This window comes from Cupressus sempervirens, chromosome 6 (assembly GCF_028749045.1).
Source record: "Cupressus sempervirens isolate cs-2001-9-10 chromosome 6, ASM2874904v1, whole genome shotgun sequence".
Taxonomy (NCBI): domain Eukaryota; kingdom Viridiplantae; phylum Streptophyta; class Pinopsida; order Cupressales; family Cupressaceae; genus Cupressus; species Cupressus sempervirens.
The window spans coordinates 44523128-44547551 of record NC_143123.1 but is presented as its reverse complement, the minus strand read 5'-3'; the positions used below and the strand labels follow the sequence as shown (position 1 = coordinate 44547551).

General features: G+C 35.8%; 1 protein-coding gene across 2 annotated transcripts; it reads left to right on the top strand.

Moving 5' to 3' along the window:
* Positions 1 to 1169: 1169 nt before the first annotated feature.
* LOC149551033 (isocitrate dehydrogenase [NAD] regulatory subunit 1, mitochondrial-like) lies at positions 1170 to 23116 on the top strand. Of its 2 annotated transcripts, none has more exons than XM_089786611.1 (4): positions 1170 to 1816; positions 4998 to 5225; positions 22072 to 22150; positions 22535 to 23116. In XM_089786611.1, the coding sequence occupies exons 1-4, from the start codon at positions 1316 to 1318 to the stop codon at positions 22807 to 22809; spliced, it is 1083 nt and encodes a 360-aa protein (XP_089642737.1). In that variant the 5' UTR covers positions 1170 to 1315; the 3' UTR covers positions 22810 to 23116. The 2 variants fall into 2 exon arrangements, with proteins under 2 accessions (XP_089642737.1, XP_089642736.1); XM_089786610.1 differs by having other exon boundaries at positions 4986 to 5225.
* Positions 23117 to 24424: the final 1308 nt, after the last annotated feature.

Genomic DNA, 24424 nt, shown 5'->3' with positions numbered 1-24424 from the left:
ACTACCCTCTAGCTTAAATAATGATCAAAGTCTTCAATCTAACTATATTGCTAACCAGAGTTTAATAATAATCTTATCCCTAACTCATACCACAACCTAGTCCAAACCTTAACCTTAACACTAAATATTATGAATGTCCTAAAGTTGACCATAATTTTAAATATAGTCCAACACTTACCATTATCCTAATCTATAGGTTTAACATAAAGACTCAATTAAGGTTAGGATTAGGGTTCAATTAGGATTGTGTTTTAATCATCATGACAAGAGAAATATTTTATTTATAGTTACAATTAAAATAGAATTAAAGTTAAAATGAAGTGCGTAATGATATAATTAGTTTAGTTTTTAGTTAAGGTTAAGGTTTAATCAAGGTTAGGATATAATTAAGGTCATAATTCAATTAAGGTTAATATTTTTCCACTATTTTTATCATTAACAAAAAATTATGCTCATTATTTTGCCTCTTGCATGCTCACTCTCTCTTGTATCAAAGCATTGTCATTATACCATTTCTCTTTTTATGTATTCATAATTTTTTATTTAATGATGATATTCATAAGATCATTGTATATATCCATTCATGTAATTAGTACCATTGTACTAATCGTGCATATGCCTTCTTGTTGTATTAAATATTTCTCAAAAAACTCTTTATCAATATCATATCAACTTATTAAAGCTATGGGAAATCATTTATTTATGTTCTAATCAACATTTGTGACCAATTTTCCTCAGGATGTGGCTATCCTCCCTACAAACTTAGAGTTGACCAATTTTAAAAAAATAAAAAACATTATGAATTTTTCCAAAAATTTCAGCATTTGATCTTCACGATTTGCATATTTGTAGTTGAAAATAACAAAAAAATTTGGAAAAAAATCACTTGAATATGAAAAAAAGAAGAAGACTTGACTTTGTTTTGTCTTTAGTACTTTCTCATTAAGAAAACAAATAGTTCCTATAGACTTATCATTGCACTTACAAAAATGTGCAACTACTGATTATTATTATTCTAGTCAAACAACTCCAACTCATTTCATATTAAACCAGATAATCTAAATGTTGACTAATATGAAATTGTTAATTAAATAAATAATGATAATAATAAACACAATCTCACCATCATTAAATTAGAATATAATACAGTAAATCACAAACGTGCATTCGGATTTCTTCCCGTCGAAATTCGCTTTCCTGCGACGAGAAAAGTAAACGGAAGAGCGCGGAAAAGAGAAAACACTGCAAATCAGAGCATTTGATGGCATAAAACGAAAAATCGTTCCCGAGATTCGAACGCGCGATCTGCGAAGCAATGGGCAGCATGGCGCGACAGGCCGTGAAGAACCTGAAAGATTTGTGCAGACATCAAGCGCGAGGAGTAACATACATGCCCAGGCCTGGAGACGGAACTCCTCGGGCTGTGACTCTGATCCCTGGTGAAGGCATTGGCCCTCTGGTCACAGGTGCCGTGGTGGATGTAATGGAGGCCATGCACGCCCCTGTTTTCTTCGAGACCTACGAGATGAAGGGCACCATGGACAGAGTCCCTGTTGAGGTTGTCGATTCCATCAAGCGGAACAAGGTTTGCCTCAAGGGCGGCCTTCATACGCCCGTGGGCGGAGGCGTGAGTTCCTTGAATTTGCAGCTCAGGAAGGAGTTGGATCTCTTCGCTTCTCTCGTTCACTGCGCGAATCTTCCCGGTTTGCCTACCAGGCACGACGATGTGAATATTGTTGTTATTAGGGAGAATACGGAGGGGGAGTATTCGGGACTCGAGCATGAGGTCGTCCCTGGTGTTGTGGAAAGCCTCAAGGTCAGTTATTTTTCAATTTTTGTTTTGCTTTCGATTGCAGTGAATGAATTCATAATTGGGATATTTGATAACTTTGGCATTCTTTGATTTTGGGTTTGCTAATAATTGATCATCTTTTGCTTAGTGTGAAGGGTTAATAGGGCACATGATCTGTCAATTTGTGTGGTTTTTGGATTTATTGTTTAGGGGCTTGGTTTAATGTTTGGTTTAGCATAAAAGTGTAATGGATATCTATTGTATCAAATTTATCAAATCCCGGGTTTAATAATAAAGACTGATGGAATATCATTCAGTCCAATACAGAGTGTATCCTAAGTCACAATTTTCAGATCTTTGGTTCAGTAACAAAGGCATATGGGGTATTTATTCAATCACATACGGGGTGCGTCCACTGATCAATTTTAATGGATCAGCGGTGTAGGGGTATCTCTTCAGTCAAATGCAAAGTGTTTTCCCAAGGCGATCTTTAGTCTAGTTATAAGGGATGACAGTGTGTCTCTTAGTTTAATGCCAATACCTGTTGAATATTCATCCGGCAAAATACGTAATTCTGAACAAATCAATGATATTTGATCAACTATCACTCTTTGCTTGTTACATAGTTGAAAGTTTGCGTGCAAACACACATTCCATCTAAACCCTGTACTTCTCATCTTAATTAAATCAATTCATTAATTTACTGAATAATTAAAACTCTTCAAAGTTATTAATCACTTCATATGGGGATTCACTGCAAAGACTGCACAAATGCCTAAATACTTGGATCAGTGTTAAAGTTTAATGGATATCCAATTTATCAAATCGTGGGTTCAAGGATAATGACTGATGGAATATCATTCTATCAAATACAGCGTGTCTGCTAAATCACATTTATCAGATCTTTGGTTCAATAACAAAGGCACGTGAATCAGATCCCGGATTCGTGATTTTTTTTTCCAATTATAATTTGTGGAGGATTTAAGTATATATATATATACACACAAAAAAAAAGAGAGAAGTATACATAATTCTAAAACTAAATCATTTCATAGTATGAATCTGCTATTCAAATCCATAATGATTATTCAAATACATAGTGTATTCTCAATTTGATCTTCAGTTTTGGTTAGAAGGGATGATGGGGTGCCCCCCAGTCAATCTATTCAAACCTTACCCCAGTTTAATGCCAATAGCTGATAATATCCATCTGACAAAATACGTAATTCTGAACAATTAAATGATATTTGATCAACTATCACCTCTTTGGATGTCACACATTTGAAAGTTTGTGTACAAACACACATTCCACCTGGATCCTGTAGTTATCATCTTTGCAATTGATCGGTAGATTGATTCAAGATGTTTTCATCCGATTAATACAATTCATTAATTTACTAAACAGTTATTAAAACTCCTTAAAGATGTTAATCACTTCATTAGTGGATTCCCTGCAAATAGTCTGCGAATGCCTGAACAAAGGTTGGAATGTTAAATGGATATTATAGACTTGAACCAAAGACCACAAATAAGAGGCTCACAATTACCATTGTATTGTAGGCTCTTGTCTAATTTCTGTTAGTTTTTTTGAGAGCCAAATAACCTCAGAATTAAATAAATGGCTGCTTTGATTGAAATTAATTTATATGGATTCCAATGTATGAAAAAAATGTATAAATTTTTGCAGAACTTTTGTCATTGGATATTAAGCATCCATATTGGGTTTTGTTTTGGTATGTTAAGCGCTTTTTGATGAGATTAAATTCTGGATATTCATTAGTTTCAATAGAATTGTCATTTAAAAAAAAATAGTGCCTGGTAAACTTTTTAATATGACCAGTAACATAAATGTGGTGAGCTACCAAAGAGTTGCAACTCCCAACGAGGTTATAAGAAAAAGCCCTTTTGGAAACGAATATTGTCACTTTTTGATGAGAAAATAAAACTATAGAAAGAAGAGAGATGCTTTTTAAAGATCTCTCACACACAACACATGCACACACATGCTCGCTTCCTCTTCTCAACTTTGGTCATGCATAATGTTTTGATCCTTGTGTTACATTCCTTCATTTATTTATTTATTTTGTCAGATGTCTCCTATAAATATTGCAAAATTGAATTCATGTACCAAAAGTACAAGCATGATCACTTATAAAAGTACAAGTATGATCATGATCAATTGTCATACAGTGCCACCTCTGTTTGTCTTTTGGCCCATTCATGTATTAGCTTCTACCATGGTCATGGTAATGACAGATGCATAAATTCTGTGCTATAATAGCCTGTCAGATAAAGAATAGAAGCTGTGAGTATGCTTTCCTGTTTTGTTCCTCCCTATAGGCCTTTTTGGGCGTCTGTTATTAAATTTCATGTCTAGAGAAGCTACCACAGAAACAAATTATTATTTCAGCAATTAATTATAACATTTGTCTCCTGTTCTATGTATCAGAGGCAGTTGATCTTTAGAATTTGCAGACAAAACATACATTAAACACAATAACAGTGGTGCATATCTTGGATTTGATTAACAGCTCAGCCTCCTGTTCTTTCTTGTTGGCATAAAGTGGAGCTTATACTGAGGTTATTATTTCATAATATATAAAATACTGTCTTTACCAGTTCACAAGCTGTAGATCGTTAGAAATCATGGTAATTTCAAATTGAAGTTTGAGAGAGTTGGAGCCATGCGAGGTCAGAGTAGGTTGAGTTTATTTGTGTTCATATTTGTCATTGTACTTTAAAATTATAATCTTAAAGCTAATATCCTTTACCCACCAGATCTTCTGTTTATTCCTGTGTCCCACCTGGATTTGTCTCCACCCCCTGGGTGCTGTTTATTCCCGTTTACATCTTCTTGTCTATTTTCCTATTCAAATGTCATTTCTATTATTTTGTGGGTACTTCTGTGCATCCCTTTTTCTGTATTATCGTGTTTCCTCATCCACCAAAAAAGCAGACTTGTGGAACATGAGTTTAATTGCTGCTTATGGATACAGAAGCAGAAAGCTAAATGATTTAAAGATTTATCTTCATTTAAGAGAATGATTGGTTTGCAATTCATGATATGCACTTGGCCATGTTGTTAAGCATGATTTGGTTTGTTTTCTAATTTTTTTTGAGCACAGATACCTTAAGGCATTTATTTTCAGAGACTTCAGTTTTATGTTATATTTTGACTCAGTGATATTGCTAGGTGATTACAAAGTTCTGCTCAGAACGGATTGCCAAGTATGCATTTGAGTATGCATATCTTAACAATAGAAAAACAGTGACAGCTGTGCACAAGGCCAATATCATGAAACTTGCAGATGGGCTATTTTTGGAGTCATGCCGCGAAATTGCAAAGAAATACAAAGGGATCAAATATAATGAGATCATTGTTGATAACTGCTGCATGCAACTTGTTTCCAAACCCGAGCAGTTTGATGTGATGGTAAGTCTTCATACCATATTTTTGACATTGACATCAGTTGTGTAATACTTGTAATTTCTTTGTAGAAAGTTTTTCTTTAGACATTTTATTTGCTCATCATCTTTAATTCTCAAGATAGAAGAAAGGCAGAGAATCCTTCTTAAAAATAACTACTACTATAATATTTCATTTTATGGGATGAGAAACCTGCAGCTTTTTAAATCTAACGGTGTTCCTTTTCAGTCAACTTTTTTAGCATTCTTTTTTTGATGTGGCTGTGCCTAACATTCAGCAAGAATGGGTCAAATTTCATTCTATATTGTGATTCTTGTTGTTTGAAGAGTAGAGCACTCAAGAGTAAAACGTAAAACTCTCTTTCAGAAGCATCTAAAGCTACATTTGTTACAGCATTGAGTTTTTGCAGTCTAAGTAGTGTCCTTAATCTGATCTACATTTCAAGTAGTTTACTTTATCAGACTGTTAAATAATAGCTCATTGGCGTAAATGCACAGGGCAAGACGTCAAAGTCTTTTTTAAGTACTCACAGTCACTTTCTTTTGGTCATCTCATTCTAGCAGCTAGAATGAAAAGCATACTCGCCTAAACCATAGTTAATCCATACTTTTTATTTTAAGTCACTCATCTGGCTTTATCTTTGGATGTGTTCTGAAATATCAAATATTTTGGAGAAATTCAAGTATGTTTCTGTGGTGGATCTGCTATGCTTTGCATGGTGCAAAGTTTTATTTGATAGGCATGTTGATGCATCACAGTGTGTACAGCCTGATCTGGTCCATATCAGAAATGGCAGTTGTACAGTGGTGCTGTACCTGAGACCTGTCCTGCAATTTGGACTGAATGTAAGGTGAATTTCATGATGCATTATTGGTTCTTAAGATGGCAAATAATCTGCGATTATCTGCGATTATGGCTGAAGGCAGTACTATAAGGTTTTCTCAAATCAATCAACAAGCTACTTAAACAACCTGATTCTGAAAGCACTGTTATATGGAGATATGGCATTCTTATGATGATGTCTTTTGTGACTAAAGATGTTATGATTGTTAGATCTGTTTACGTATTGAATGTGGATGAATGCTACATTGCAGATATTGACCAATATAGGTGGTGGCATGCTGAATAATGACATAAATATGTGCTAACAGATGCATTCAGTGGTAAACTGGAAGCTAGTGCTCTCTGCACAATGACTAGGACCAGAGAGGACAGAGGGCATACATTTAGAGATGTACATCTTGATTACATGGTGCAACGAAAATTGGCTTCCATATTAGGAATCATTCTAATGAAGATCCCTGCAAGTCATTATGAAAGCAACTATCCATTAAGCATAACAAATAACAGTAAAGGAGGTTTGATATTTTTTGGCAAAACAAAATAAGGTTTTGTTGATGTCAGCTTTTTACCACTACATAACATATAGCGATTGAATACTTGATATGGAATATCAAACATTAAATCCCTCTCTTGAAAAGTAAATACTCATGAAGACATGAGAAAAACTCCAATGTTCCTTACACCTGTGTGATGTGATTTACTGGTTAATCACGTAGGTGGCTGATTTACTGGTTAATCACGTAGGTGGCCTTATGTTGTTCATTCAAGGATTGTCGAACTCTCGTTGTGATGATGATGTCTTGTCTTGTAAAGTATACTAGCATCAAATGATGTTGATGGTGATGATGATGGGGGTTGTGTTTGCCAATGATGCTTCTCCTTTTCTAACTTTCTTCTTAAATGAACTCCATTTACTCAACTACTTGCTACTTTACGTCTACTCTTATGGATAGAGGATTAGCAAATGGACAGGGATCAAATCTGATGAAAGCTTACCAGCAGCTCTACCTCCATAGATGCAATGATTCAAGGAAAAGGACTAGATTACTATGCAATGCTTACTAACCAGGCGCTAGGATGCTAGTGGCCTAGTTTATAGATCCCTATCAAACATCCTCTAATATCACCATGTAACTATCCATCTACTCTTACTCTTAACAACTTTCTTGAAATGAAATTTACTTCAACAACTTCAATGAAATTTAATTCTAACTATTGGAAGTAGAAACCATGCAATAACACCAAGTGTTCTTATCACCATGCAAGTCACAACAATGATAAGAGAAGCAATTTTGGTATTATCTTAAGCAACAATTTTCTTCAACCCTCTTTAACTTTAACAATTGGAAGTAGAAACCATGCAATAACACCAAGTGTCCCTAATCACCATACAAGTCACAACAATGATAAGAGAAGCAATTTTGGTATTATCTTAAGCAACAATTTTCTTCCACCCTTTAGAAATGAGAGCAAATGGCCTTATATAGGGGCCAAAATTACAACCAACGGTAGAGATTAAGAGGCAAAATCAACGATCCAAATCAAATCCTAGAAACCCTAATTAGGGTTGCCACCCTATCGGCCAATGAGAAGATGCCATCTCATCAATGGACCAATGAAAAAAAAGAAAAGTGGCAACCAATGAGAAGGCACCAAAATGGCAGCCAATTAGAATCAAACACCTATCCTATCCAAGAAGGAGAATTTGCCACTTGGGCTTACATCAAATGATCTTCTAATATAATTCTACCCTTTTCTTTCATCTTTTTAGCCAAAGCAATGAACTTGGCTAGCCTGTCGTTGACTTCCTTCATGGGAGGGCAAAGCGTGTGTTTCATCTTGAGCTCAGCTGAATTCATCATGTTGCTCGCTGCTTGCAGTGTCTTCTCACGATCCTTCTCATATTCTTTTGCATATCTGATAAAGGCATTGAGGGAGGCAAGGGTGCCCAAATGCTTCTCCTTGATGGCAACCTTCCCCAACTAATCCAATCTTGATCCAAATTCTATCTCATTGACGTTCTCCTCTTTGATATCTTCAAAATCAAGTGCAGCTCCAACATTGCTCATCATGGTTGAAATTGAAATGTCAACTGTTAAGTTTTATGGATCTCTGATAGATAAAACTGTTACAATAAATATGAGAACAATAGAACTCTTGTATTACTATAGAGCAGAGTTGCTCTCCAAATACTGATGATCTCTGACTTTGTACGCAGAATCTACTTCTTCGAATATTGCTGATAATGTGAGATGTATACTATATGTAGCAATGACCCTGCAAATTAGATAATAAAGAAAAGTGCTGATGATTATTTGAATGCAAATTGCTGAGTCCAAGATGCCATATATTGATGTTGTTCTACAGCGATCTGATTACTCAAATATATACATAGCAGCGAAGGGTCGTGAACCTCGTAGAGTCATGGCTCTATGTGGCCTTTGGCCACGAAGAGTCATGGCTCTACGATGGCATGGCCAATAATTGCCTTGTTAACACAATGAAATCTTAAACATAATGCAGTCGGCAATCGCAAGTATTACTGCCACTACTTGCAATGTTTGATAATATCATATCCTCCGCTGATATATAATGCAATCAGTTGATGTTTTCTCAGCCGATAATGTTATTGGTTTAATCTAAATTATATATATATATATATATATATATATATATATATATATATATATGTATACGTATATGTGTGTGTGTATGTGTGTGTGTGTAACTACAATGAACATTTATTTGAGAACATAAATATAGATTAGTATGTTAGACAAGCATCATTTACTTCTACTGATGCTAAAACATTAATACTCCCTCTTTAGCAAGGGAGAAGTAATACAACATTTGGATTTTAGAGTAGAGTACTTGATCACATTATCTGATCTTAACACTATGAAACAGTGACTAGTCAGATAACAAAAATCACCAAGCTATGAACACTATCATAACGTACATTATGATCTCTTATTGTCCGAAACAATATCTAGAGTAAACATAATGAAAATGTTATAATCTTTAATTGCCTGAAGCAATGTCTAGAGATGTCCATAGTAATAACATGAGAATTTGTTACTCATGATCTCTAATTGCCCAAAGCAATGTCTAGAGATGTCCATGATAATAACATGAGTTCGTTATCTATGATCTCTAATTGCCCAAAGCAATGTCTAGAGATGTCCATGATAATAGGTCTATCATTTACAAGATCGTCACCTTGCAAATAATTACCTTTTGAATAAATATGTCCATGAAAGATCGTCACCTTTCATTACATATTTGATGCAACTAAACAACAATAGAAGCATAAAATCACATGAATTAATTTTTTTAATTTAATGTTCAATATTATAAATTAATCATACCAAGTTTTTTTCTGAACTATTTCAACTTCAGTTTAGCAAGAGGCTTGGTAAAGATATCAATTGTTTTCTTATTAGTACAGAGGTACTCCAGTCGAATGATTCCTCGATTCACCATGTCTCGAATGTAATGGTAAGGAATTTCAATATGTTTGGAGCGATTGTGGAAAATTGGATTGGTTGAAAGCTTTATGCAACTTTGATTATCACAATAAATCATAGTGAGCTTCAAAGGTCTTTTGAACAAATCTGCTAACAACTTCCTTTGCCATACCGCTTCTCTAGCAACCAAAGAAGATGCAATGTATTCTGCTTTGGTGGAAATTAATGCAACTGAATTCTGTTTTCTGTTGGACCAAGAAACCATACCAGATCCTACACTGAAGCAATATCTAGAAGTACTCTTATGTTCAATAGGACTGCCTGCCCAATCAGAATCTGAATATCCATGAAGTTCGATGTTGACTTTATTATATTTGATTCCCATTCCAATAGTACCCTTTAGATATCTCAAAATGTAATTAGTTGCATGTAGATGTATCTTCTTTGGTGCACACATAAACTGACTCAAGGTTTTACTAGCATAGCATATGTTAGGACTAGTATTAACCAAATACATTAAAGATCCAATAATCTGCTTGTAGTAAGTAGAATCTGTAGGTTCTGATTTGATCATATCATCCTTCAACTTGTGTAGGTTTACTTCCATAGGAGTAGCCGCTAGTTTACATTCCATCATTCCAAATTTTGTTAAAATGTCGACTGTATATTTTCCTTGATTTAGAAGAATGTACTTATCCTATTGCCAGACTTCTAATCCAATAAAGTAGTGAAGTAGACTTAAGTCTTTCATTTCAAACTCTGCTATGAGTTCTTGTTTGCATTTCTTTATGAGATGTTCCTCACCTATTATCAACAAATCATCAACATATAACACAAGAATAATCATATCATCACCATTTATTTTGAAATATAAGTTGGGATCAGTTTCATTTTTGGAATATCTTAACTTCATTAGATAGTTGTCTATCTTTTCATACCACGCTTTGGGGGCCTGTTTGAGACCATAAAGTGCTTTCTTTAATTTGCAAACATGAGTTTTGCTGTCATGAGTATTGAATTCTTCTGGTTGCTCGATAGAGACTTCTTCCTCAATCTTGCCATTAAGGAACACTGTGTTGACATCCATTTGATGAACCTTCCCTTGGATGTTGCAATGGCCAAGATGGTTTTGACTGAAGTATATCTAGCAACTGGAGCAAATGTTTCTTCATAATCAATGCCTTCTTTCTGTGAGAAACCCTGTGGTACAAACTTGGCTTTGTACTTTTCAATGCTGCCATCAGATGCTTGTTTAATTTTAAACAGCCATTTGGAAGAAACAACTAATTTGTTCTTAAATCTTGGTACAACATTACATACATGATTTTTTAATATAGAGTTATATTCTTCAATCATTGCTTCTTTCCAAGACTGATTTGAATGCGCTTCTTTAATACTAGAAGGTTCTGTTTTATAAGTTCAGTTAACAATGCAACATAACACGATTGATTTCTTGTTCTTTTGCTCTCTCGAATCACTTCATTAGGTTCAACTTGATTTTCTTCTATCATTTTCCTAGCCCAAAGTGGCCTCTTTTTGTTATTGACATTTTTAGAATCTTCATGATTGATATAGTGGAAGAAGATGGTTCAATATCATTCTTCCTTTCAATTTCTACTTGTTGATTTTCATCTACTTCGGGAATAGATTCAGTAATGGATTCATTACTGTTTCTAGAAATATTAAAGGCAATATCTTCTTCAAATTTCACATCTCTGCTAATCTCAATTGTTCTTTGACTTGGAATGAAGACCTTGTATCCTTTTGTAGTTTCATTACATCCAATAAATATCCCCTTCTTCCCGAAAGGTTCTAGTTTTGTTCTTTTCTCTTTAGGAATGCGGATATAAAATAGACATCCAAATATTTTTAGATGGCTTAGATCAGGTTTAATGCCTGTGAATACTTCTTCTAGAGTGGTGTTCTCTAATACTGAGTGTGGACATCTGTTTTGAATGTAAACTGCAGTGTTAGATGCTTCAACCCAAAAAGAAGTATGAAGGTTTTGATCCTGCATCATTGCTCTGGCAGATTCAACAATTGATCTATTTTTACGTTCAACAATTCCATTCTGTTGAGGATTATAAGGTATAGAAAACTCCCTCTTAATCCCAACAACAATGTAGGAATTCTTAAAAATATGGAAGATGTATTCACCTCCATTGTCTAACCTTAGTGTTTTAATTTTCTGTCCTGACTGATTTTCAACTAAGGCTTTGAGCTCTTTGAATTTTGATAAAACTTTAGTTGATTATTTCTGTTTCAAAAAAATAGATCCAAGTTCTTCTAGAGTAATCATCAATAAAAATTACATAGAAGAAGCACCCATTAAGAGAAGGTACAAACATAGGACCGCAAAGATCAGTGTGGATTAGTTCAAGAATGGATTTAGATTTGTGAACATTTTTAAGAAATGATTGTTTTAGTATTTTTACCTAAAGCACATCCTTTGCAAATACTTCAATGATCAGTTTTGAGACTAGGTAAACCTTTTGCAATTTTTCCTATGGATGACAATACACAATAGTGAAGGTGACCTAGCCTCCTATGCCAAATTTCGGTGGAATTTGAAGTTTCATGATTAAGAGCTAGGTTTTGATTGTTAAGAAGTTTATAAAGACTTCCATCTCTAAATCCAATGAAAATGGCTTTCTTAATATTAGAGTTCTTGGGCCAAGATAGAACTTTGTCCTCTTGAAATGTGATTTTGAAACTTTGATCAACAAGACTAGAAATAGAGATGAGGTTTCTCTTTATTCCTGGTACATATAAAACATTTTTGAAATAAGTGAATTTAGGTGAATTGAACAGGAACCAATTCCTTTAATAGGATGAGTAGAGTTATCTCTAATGTTAACTTCTTCTGAGGCTTGTTCAGAAAAGGTTTCAAATTTGTCTTTAAAACCGGTGATGTGTTGAGATGCTTCATTGTCTATGATCCAAGTGTTGTGGTTAGAGTTTAATTCACTCGAAAGGGCTAAGTAAAAAACGTAGTTTTCTCTTTCTTCTTTCTCTACACCCTCTCCTTTGATTTTTGATAAGGTTGCTTGAATTTTCTTCTTTTTGGGGCAGAAGCTATGGGAGTGACCAATTTTATCACATTTAAAACATCTAACTTTGGACCAATCACGTTGCTTGTATGATTTGTTAGATTCTCTTTTGTTGTATTAGAATTTTCTTTTCTTGTTTGATTTCACATAAGTGCTTGAATTTCTCCCTCTTTATTTGTACTTAGTCGTCTTGAGATTAATCTAGATTCTTCTTGTGTGCATTCAATCTTTAATAAATCCAATTTAGGGAGTTCGGGTCGAGAGCTTAAACTTCGGATAAATGTTTCCCATGTTAGAGGAAGACCTCTTAGAGCTGTCATGCTGAGTTCTTTGTCATCAACTCGATTTTCCATTGTTGCAAGTTAATCTTTTAGTTTAGAAATCCTTAGACAATATGAAGTTATAGATTCTCCATTTTTCATCTTTATATATAGTAGATCTTGCTTTAGAGTTAATAATCTATTAGTGTTGTTGATTTCAAATGTATCTCAAATAGTGGAAAACATCTCAAATGCAGTCTTGAGACTAAATATGGATGGAAGAATATGATCTTTTATAGAATCTATTATGATTTTCATTGCTTTATTATTATGTCTTTTCCATATTACTTTTTTTGGTTCATTTTCAAGCATGGATATGTTTGATTCAATATATTCCTCTAACTCCATTTCTCTTAATATTATCATTACTCTAATTTTCCATGAAGAGAAATTAGATGCACCCTCAAGCCTATCTTCTAGTCTCACTCACCATTTTAATAATATAATTTTAGCCCCTTTTCTTTTAAAATCTGAGATTTTAGATTTTATTCTGAGTAATAGTTTTTCTTATGAGAATGGCTGTGATACCATGTTAAGTTTTCTGGATCTTTGATAGATAAAACTGTTACTATAAACTTGGGAACAATAGAACTCTTACTTGTATTACTGTAGAGTAGAGTTGCCTTCCAAATATTCATGATCTCTGACTTTGTATGCATAATCTACTTCTTCAAATATTGTTGATAATGTGAGATGTATACTGTATGTACCAATGACCCTGCAGATTAGATAATAAAGAAAAGTGCTGATGATTATTTGAATGCAGATAGCTGAGTCCAAGATGTCATATATTGATGTTGTTCTATAGCGATTTGATTACCGGAATATATATATATATATATATAGCAGCGAAGGGTCATGAGTCCCATAGAGTCATGGCTTTCCGTGGCCTTTGGCCACAAAGAGTCATGCCTCTACGATGGCATGACCAATAACTGCCTTGTTAACACAATGTAATCTTAAACATAATGCAGTCGGCAATCACAAGTAATACTACTGCTACTTGGCAATGTTTGATAATATCATAACCTTCGTTGATATGTAATGCAATCAGTCAATGTTCTCTCAACTGATAACGTATAAGTAACTACAATGAACATTTATTTGAGAACATAAATACAGATTATTATATCAGACAATCATCATTTACTTCTATTGATGCTAAAATATTAACATCAATGCCTGTGCTGTGCTGTGCAATCTCGTTCCGTATCTCTTCAAGTATCCTCAATCTGATGGTCAAGGCAACAAACCAAGACTCCACCATACTCATTCCTCCATCTACCAACTTGGTTCTCTCCAGATATCTCTCCGGTAGCTCGATAAATGCTTGAAACTTGAGAATGGCTAAGTCCTTGACTGGAAGGAAATCTTTTCACTCACCTTTAAATGTTCTAAATTTGTCTCTAATAGCCACCAGTGACCTGGATGTCGAGATAAAAGGAGGCGAGAAATTTTGCCCATTTTGAATTATATCATTGATCCAATCTTTGACTTCGCGCGGTTGAGCCGATATCTCTTCTATGTTGCTCCCATTGTCTTGCGAAAGGGCTACTTGGTGCAACTGTTGGATAGGCTAGCAATCTCTCCAATACTTGTTTTTGGCCTCCAACTTTACAGTCCTCTCGTTTGCCTTCCTCAACCTTTCTCTAAATGAAATCATGCCTTCCTGGATCTCCTCACATTCCATGTCATTCGTGATTCTTCCCAAGTTATGCTCTACTATCCCATACTCTTGGGCTACAATTTCATCCACTGCCTTGCTAACCTTTGTTATAGCAATTTGAACTTTTCAGTGACTCTCATTAACGCGTTGGATTACCTTTGCCACCATTTCTGCAATTTGTTTCTATTTCTCACTATCCTCCTTTTCCACTAACCCTTGAATATCTTCATCTGTTCAGACAGTCACCACCTCGCCTCTTGGCATAAGCATTTTCCTTAACCATAGTGGTGTAGTGCATCTCCCCAAATTTGGATTCGGTTCAACTAGCAAAGCATCATCAACAGCCTCGGGTGCCTGGCTGATTTCCTCAATATCAATTGTCCTATCCTCTTCTTCACTAGTGACTGTCACATCATTTCCATGTTGGTTCTTTGAGAGAGGAGAGTACTCAGTATCGTTACTGTAACCGCTTGATTCCGTTAGAACTCACCTCTACCGCGACCCCTTGTCCACTTATATTATCCTCTTGGCCTCTAGCCTCAATTATACTCTCCCTTGATGGTGCTACATTCTGTTTCTTTGCTAGAGGTTCTCGATGTTCTTTACTTTTCTCAACCTCCAAACCTCTCTTCTTGCTCTTAATAGCTTTTTGTTTTTAGCTACTGGCTTCATCTTTCTTTCTGATTGACTCCGTTGGACCTCCCTCCTTTGGTTTCATCTTCTCATAAGTAAGGTGTACCTTCCGACTTTGTAATTGCCTTAACTTCTCATTGTACCATGACTTAGTGTGTAAATCAACTGTCCTTGTAACTACCTATAAGGAAGGATCCTGATGATCATCCCAATCCACTGGACCCAACTCTGTTCCATCGACTGTATCATAATCCTCTCTTAGCACATTTTCATCCTCTTCTAGTTGATTGGGAATATCAAGGCCTCTCCATTTGATTGCCCTCATCATGCCCATTGACAATCTTGAGAAAGCTAGCTTCCTCACATGAAAGTCATCCTGTGCATTGGCCCAAAAATCTTCTATAGTAAGAATATGTTTGAATGTGTTTTCATAAGACGCTTAAGACCATTAGGATCGAATCCATGTCTTGCTCTATACCATCCTAGATGATACCATTCTAACTCTTTCTTCGCAGCTGCAAAGGCGACAGGATTAGGGCAAGTAGTATTGCCTATTCCAAACGAGAAGGTAATCCCTATCTCACCTTTAAGTTTCATCATCTTGTCATAATGCTCAAGTTGCCTAGCCAACTCCATCAAAATTATCTTGTCAGGTGGGTACCTTGGAAGTCTCTTGGGACAAATTGTACTTCCTACTACTCTAATATATGTGAATTGCGGAAATTGGATGAACCAACTCCCATACTTATACTTCCGCTTCTTTTGAGAGCCTTCTAGTAGGTATCCGTTGTAATATCCTTACCGTTTTCATGGAAAAGGCGTCATGAAACATCTTATAATCTTTGGTGTTGTGCAAATGAAGCTGTAGATAGCACTCATGCACCGAACATTGCCTCGACCCATTGGCAATCATTAGAAGCGGAAGCAAAAGTTAAGAAGTATGGGAGTTGGTTCATCCAATTTCCGCAATTCACATATATTAGAGTAGCAGGAAGTACAATTTGTCCTAGAGACTACCAAGGTACCCACCTGACAAGATAGTTTTGATGGAGTTGGCTAAGCAACTTGAGCATTATGACAAGATGATGAAACTTAAAGGTAAGACAGGGATTACCTTCTCATTTTAAATAGGCAAAGATACTTGCCCCAATCTTGTTGCCTTTGCAGCCATGGAGGAGTTAGAATGGTATCATCTAGGAATGGTATAGAGCAAGATAGGGATTCGATCCTAATGGTCTTATCAAGGCATCTCATGAAAACACATTCAAACATTTTCCTACTATAGAAGATTTTTGGGCCAATGCACAGGATGACTTTCATGTGAGGAAGCTAGCTTTCTCAAGATTGTTAGTGGGCATGATGAGGGCAATCAAATGGAGAGGCCTTGATATTCCCGAACAACTGGAAGATGATGAAAATGTGCTAAGAGAAGATTATGATACAGTGGATGGAACATAATTGGGTCCAGTGGATTGGGATGATCATTAGGATCCTTCTTTAGAGGTAGTTACAAGGACAATTGATCTACATATTGAGTCATGGTACAATGAGAAGTTAAGGCAATTACAAAGTCAGAAGGTATGCCTTACGAGAAGATGAAATCAGAGAAAGAAGGTCCAACAGAGTCAGTGAAATAAAAAGGTGGGGGCAATAGGCAACAACAAAGACCAGTTAAGAGCAAGAAGAGAAATTTGGAGGTTGAGAAAAGTAAAGAACGGTAGGAGCCTCCAGCAAAGAGACAAAATGCAACACTGTCAAGGGAGAGCATAATTGAGGCTAGGAGCCAAGAGGTTAATACAAGTGGAAAAGGGGTCGCAGTAGAGGTGAGCTCTGATTCGGAGTCAAGTGGTTACAGTGAGAGTATCGAATGCTTTCCTCTCTTGTAGAACCAACATGGAGATGATATGATAGTCATTAGCGAAGAAGAGGATAGGCCAATTCATATTGAGGAAGTAAGCTAGGTGCTCGAGGCCATGGGTGTTGCTTTGCTAGTCGAACCAAATCCAGATTTGGGTAGATGCACTGCATCGCTATGGTTAAGGCAAATGCTTATGCCAAGAGGCGAGGTGGTGACTATTTGAGTAGTTGAAGATATTCAAGGGTTAGTGGAAAAGGAAGATAGTGAGAAACAAAAACAAATTGCAAAACCGGTGGAAAAGGTAATTAGGAGTGATGATGAGGGTCACCGAAAAGTTTAGATTGCTATACCAAAGGTTAGCAAGCCAGTGGATGAGATTGTAGCCCAGGAGTATGAGATAGTGGAGCATAACTTGGGAAGAATCACAGATGACATGGAATGTGAGGAGATCCAGGAAGGCATGGTTTCAATTAGAAAGGTTGAGGAAGGCAAACGAGAGGATTGTAAAGTTGGAGGCCGAAAACAAGTATTGGAGAGATTGCCAGCCTATCCAACAGTTGCATTAGACAGCCCTTCCGTAACACAGCGGGAGCAACATAGAAGAGATATCGGCTCAGCTGTATGAAATCAAAGATTGGATTAATGATATAATTCAAGATGGGCAAAATTTCTTGCCTTTATCTCGTCATTCAGGTCATTGGTGGCTATTAGAGACAAATTCAAAACATTTGAAGGGGAGTAGAAAGATTTCATTCTAGTCAAGGACTTAGCCATTCTTAGGCTACAGGCATTTATTGGGCTACCAAAGAGATATGTGCAGAGAACCAAGTTGGTGGATGGAGGAGGAATGAGTACAGTGGAGTTTTGGTATGTTGCGTTGACCATCAGATTGGGGATACTTGAAGAGATACAAAATGAGATTGCATAGCATAGCCCAGGCATTGACACTTCCATTTCAACCATGATGAGCAATGTTGGGGCTGCACTTGATTTTTAAGATATCAGAGAGGAGAACGTCAATGAGACAAAATTTGGGTCGAGATTGGATGATTTGGGGAAGGTTGCCATCAAGAAGCATTTGGGCACCCTTGCCTCCCTCATTGCCTTTATTGGATATGCGAAAGAATATGAGAAGGATCATGAGAAGACATTGCAAGTAGCGAGCAACATGATGAATTCAACTGAGCTCAAGATGAAGCACACGCCTTGCCCTCCCATGAAGGAAGTCAACGATAGGCTAGCCAAGTTCATTGCCTTGGCTAAAATGATGAAAGAAAATGGTAGAATTATATTAGAGGATCATTTGATTGTAAGGCCAAGTGGCAAATTTTCCTTCTTCTTGGGTAGGATAGGTGTCTGATTCTGATTGGCTACCATTTTGGTGCCTTCTCATTGGTTGCCACTTTTCTTTTTTCCATTCGTCCATTGATGAGGTGGCATCTTCTCATTGGCCGATGGGGTGGCAACCCTAATTAGGGTTTCTGGGATTTGATCTGGATCGGTGATTTTACCTCTTAATCTCTAGTATTGGTTGTAAATTTGTAATTTTGGCCCCTATATAAGGCCATTTGCGCTCATTTGTAAAGGGTTGAAGAAAATTGTTGCTTAAGATAATACCATAATTGCTTCTCTTATCATCGTTGTGACTTGCATGGTGATTAAGAACGCTTGGTGTTATTGCATGGTTTCTACTTCCAACAGTTAGAGTTAAATTTCATTGAAATTGTTAAAGTAGATTTCATTTCAAGAAAGTTTTTAAGCAAGAGTAAGAATAGATGGATAGTTGTATGGTGATATTAGTGGATGTTTGATAGAGATTCATAAACTAGGCCATTAGCATCCTAGCGGCTTGTTAGGAAACCTTGCATGGTAATCTAGTCTTTTTTCCCTTGAATCATTGCATTTATGGAGGTAGTGCAGCTGGTAAGCTTTCATCAGATTTGATCTCCGTCCATTTGCTAATCTTTCCATTCATAGGAGTAGAAGTAAAGCAGCAAGTAGTTTAGTAGTTGGAGTTCATTCAAGAAGAGAGTTAGAAAATTTGAGCATTGGTGGACATACCCTCCATCATCATTGCCATCAACACTATTTGACGTTAGTATACATTGCAAGGTTAGATTTCATCATCATCACAACAAAAGTTTGACATCCTTGAAATAACAACTTAAGCCCGCCTACGTGATTAACCAGCAAATCACATTAATATAACTGAGTTAGTATCCATAGGTGTAAGGAACCTCGGAGTTTTTCTCATGTTCTTTATGAGTATTTACTTTTCAAGAGAGGGTTGAGTGTTTGATATTCCGTATCAAGTATTCAATTGCTATATGTTATGTAGTACAAAACTGACATCAACACACGTCAGAGTGCAGATTGAACAGAAACAATCTACCCAAAGCGTTTTATCACCCTTTATCACCATATAACCTCAATTTGCTGCGCATATTTTGATATTTTCAAGTTCATGCCAAACAATTGATTCTGCACTGTGCAGGGGTTCTCTTTACCACTCTTGGATACATTGATCCTTCCCAAATATATAAAGTTGACCTGTCTGTTGTCGTGGTATCTACCATTGTAGACTTATGTAGTGCTACATGTTTGCTATCCGCAGTTGAATTTATTACAATATCAGCAAACACATTAGACCCTTTCCACGGCTTTACAATATGAGCAGCTTCTTTCTTTGCTAATAGCAGCACTTGTAGAAATTTTGACTTAAGGAGTAAAGCTTGCTGGAATTTTAGTGTGTTGGCTCCTGAAGGGCAAAACATTATTTCCAACCTGGGAACGACATGGGGATGCTCGTCTCATTAAGTGGTGAATATGGCTGAAAACTGCCTGACAGAAATGGGGTCTGTTGTACTGGGGAGAATTCTCAGGAGTTGCCAAAGTCCCGTTTCCTCCCCTTAAAAAAACCAGAACAATTGTTTTTTACAACTTATTTTTGAAGAAAGAGGATTTGAAACTTTTGAAACTAAGATACTAGGGTTATATTGGAGTTGTAAGCTTTTGCCTATTTTAGAGGTGCATGGAAGTAATAGCAATAAACAAATTTAATCATAATACATATGTTTGCTGCCAATAGCAATAAACAAATTTAATTACAATACACATGTTTGCTGCCATTTAATGGTTGCCAGTACATGCAGTTTCTTGACAGCTTTTTCCTTATGATTTTCATTACCAAATGACATCTTTTGCCCTTTCTATTTTATAAGTGTGTGTGTGTCTATATATATATATATTGTTTGCTGTCTTTGGAAATTTATCTCTGCACCACTCATCTCAGGAACTCAGTCAAACACTGTTTGGCACCAAAAGCATCCAAGTCAGGTTGCTCAGAATCTACATTGTCTTCTGTTACTTGCAGTTGGGTTCCTCGTGTGTTACGAAGCACCCAAGTTACAAAATTAACTTGATTAAGGTCCAACCCTACTGATATGCTTCACACTTTATTTAGGCCAAGATTCCTTTATGATGGTATCATATGCTTTAATAACTCAATATATGTTCACTATCGCATCATATCTCTTTAATGACTCATTCATATGCTTTAACTAATAATACTCTGAACACTCCTGTAAATAGAAACTACAAATGCACACTAGGTGCTAATAAGCAATCTATTCTGAAAGCATTGTTTTATGGTCACCCGTCACTGCATTTTAATATGGGCATATTACTATAGTACCTATTTGTTTCCATGGGTGTGCAAAGTAACCATCCATCATATTGTCTAAGTCTGCTGGTTATGGCTGCTAAGAAGTAATCTATACCTAAATGCTAAAATATTGTTTTTACAGTCACTCATCACTGCATTATAATATGGGCACATTACTATTCTTTCCATGGGCGTGCCATGTAATCTTTCAAGTCTGTTGGTGTTGGCACGATCTACAGGATTTGAAACATTTCTATACACTTTCCCATATTCCTCTTTGTCATTACTCTAATCTTTTTACCGATTGCTTGTCACTCTCAGCAATTCCTTATTTCTTATGATGCTGTTTCCACTGGCATGCTCTTCCTATAGCATTCCTTTTTAGCATTAAACTAGTGGTACCCATAGCTTGTTGGAACTAAAGCTTTTTTACTCCATTTTGCTTGGGGTCAAGTTTAGGTTATCTGAAATTGCAGTCATGGGTATGCGTATGATCAGCATCAGTATCTCCAACTAACAGTTTGGCCAATTTGATTGGATTTATGCAATTTCTATTAACAGGGACAGGGCACAAATAAATGATCAATTTGGATGATCATTCCAGCTCCATCATATTATCAGAGTAACTGTGCCACCAGGGAATAAAATCAAATGTGACAGACTTATAAATACCCTGAAATTAAACTCAAAAAGGATATACTTAAGTCATGTATAAGAATTTTCTAGCTCGATATGCAGTTTTAGAGTTGGCATTTCAGTCTAAGTTCTGGTTTTGAATTGATTGATTTGCAATATTTTTCAAATAAATGCTGCAGACAGAAGAAACAACTTTTGCCAGTAACCAGAAAAACGAAGTGTTAGATTGTTCTTCAAGTATCATTGGTAAGAAGCATATTATAAAAACATGAGTAGCTCTTGCATTCTCAAACTGCCAGTAACCTAAAATATGTCTCAACAAGGTTAAGTTGTTCTGGGGGTTAACATTGGATTTACTCAATACCTGTTGGCAAATGTTTTTAAATTTACTGCTGAAAATTTATTTGTACAGTTTGGAATCTGATGATTTTATACGTCTATGTCATCAGTGTTCTATCACCAAATTCTGAATCTCTGGCAACATTCTCAAAAACACTATAATATATTTCTTTTGTTGTTGTTGAGAATGTAGGCTCAATATCTGATATTTCCTCTTTCATTGTGATGCTATGTAAGAAGCTTGCTTTGTGTTGCTTAAATTTTACTCTGCTTTACTTATGCAATAAATGAAATATTGTTGCTAATCATTGTTTGGCAATTCAGATGCGCCTATTGCCCAATGTGTCTAATGCCCAGCATATATTTCAATCTGCAGGTTACCCCAAATTTATATGGTAACTTAGTCGCAAACACAGCAGCTGGTATTGCAGGGGGCACTGGTGTTATGCCAGGAGGTGAGACACTGATTGCAAATTTAGTTTTAGCTACCATTTCCTGCTTTATAGACTGAAGTTGCAAAATTCAAGGATTAGATGTATAAGTTGTGGGCTAGTACCCTTAATGATTCTAGAGATTCCACTTTAAAACAGGTTAGCAATACATCTGTATAGAGATTTATTGTTTACTTTGTGCATCTCGAAGTATTGTACAAGTTCTTTGAAAGATAAGTTCTCTGAATAAGTGACTACTCTTTTTTCTTTTTGTCACTTGTGTGAAAATCCTTAGTGCGTGCATTTGTGACTTCATTAAATCATTTTATCTCATCTAGAAGTTTTTTTGAGTGGTGTAAAATTTGCAAAATGAAATGACAATTAACGTTATTATGAATATTGTTCCAGGTAATGTTGGGGCAGATTATGCTATCTTTGAGCAAGGAGCTTCAGCTGGCAATGTGGGGAATGAGAGATTGGTGGAGCAGAAAAAGGCTAACCCTGTCGCACTGTTGTTATCTTCTGCAATGATGTTGCGGCATTTACAATTTCCTGCTTTTGCAGATCGGTTGGAGCAAGCTGTTATGAGTGTCATCAGAGAAGGTGAATTTCGCACAAAAGATCTTGGTGGGAACAGTAACACTCAAGAGGTTGTGGATGCTGTTATTTCAAAACTTGGATAAAAAAGTGAATTTGAAACAGAAATTATTACTTTAAACATGACCTTTGGGAAGAATATTCACAGGTTGTGACTTATTCATGTGTATGTCCCAGGGGACCTACAATTATGTAGTCCCTTTATTCTTTGAAGTTCCAGCATTTTGCATAATTTTCAGATATACAAGTGTCAGTTTTGTTTTTTCTAACACAAATAACCAAGGGAATTTTGGATTACCAAATTTCTTGAGGCAGCACTAAGGTTTACATGGAGGTATGTTGTATTTGCATTCTTCATAATTTTGATTCTGAGGAGGGTTGTTACTTGTTGCACATTTACTGTAAGGAATCCCAATCTTATTTCATTGAACAAGAGACTACTAAAGTAGAGCAGATAAATGACCGATACTTGGAGAAAAAGATAGGAAGAAGATGAAATATTGTTTTCTATATGTAGAGAGAAGTTTCAAAATTAAGGCAAAATTATTCCAATTGTTATTGCAGGTTCTAGATAACATAGCTATAAAAAGTAAGCAAACATTGTAGTTAAGCGTGATTTTTTTAATTCCAATACATTTTTCTATTTAAATATAAGACATGCACAACCATGTTGATGCGTAATGTTAGCCTTTATTGGGAATAGTATCCTCAAAACTCCCAGATAAAGTCTGCTTCTTTGTGAGGCTGGGGAGGTTATTGAATTTTTTATTCTCATTTTTTTGACCTGGGGTTGCATGTGAAAGAGTTATAATAAGATAAAGCCAAACAATTGAAGTGCTGGATCAATTTGTTGTATTAGATCTGATGAAAACTATTCAATGAATAACTTTGTGGTTATTGCTGTCTTAAGTATGAAAAATGTCTTCAATACAGGTGCAAAGGTGAATCCAACCTAAGGATGGCTTGAATAACTAAATTGAGTAATTAATACTATTTTTGTTAGGAAGGTTGACACGCTGGAATGCTATATAATTTGTAACTTCAAAAAGCTTGCCTACTGTTAGAAGTTAGAACATATCTTTCCGCCAACTATATCTGGGTGTTGTAAAATATGACTGTTCCTTCTCAGGTTTGGACTTTTTTAGAGGCAGAGTCATCACTGGCACTGACATTAGTATTGATCGCGCTCCTTTATCTTGAATCTGCGATCACGATTACTGCGATTAGGTTTTCCTTTGACTATCTATGCTTGCAGCTACACGGCCCTTGAAATCTGAGATCAAGATTACTGGTTTTATGTTTTATTCTGACCATCTATGGTGGCAGCTGTTCAGCCCTTGGCTCTTCCTTCAGTGTATTGAGATCCTTCAAATTGCGGCTGGTCTGTTGAGCTACATTTTGTTACCCTATTCAAACATTTAATTGCTTATTTAGTTATTTCATTTGTTATTTATCTTCATGTTCTCCTTCTTCTACTCCTGACCTCCCATCAATGTTCTTCTCTTGTATTGAAACAACACGATGAGACAATTCATTATGTAATCATTCTTCCCATCATTCTAAAATGATAGCTTATTTTCAGATTATGGATACTATGGCAACATAAAACTCTTGCTATGAATGGGTTTTTACTATAATCGATTGTTATTTCGTTTTGACATATACAATGGATTGTTGACGATAGGTGTTTTGACTCGATTG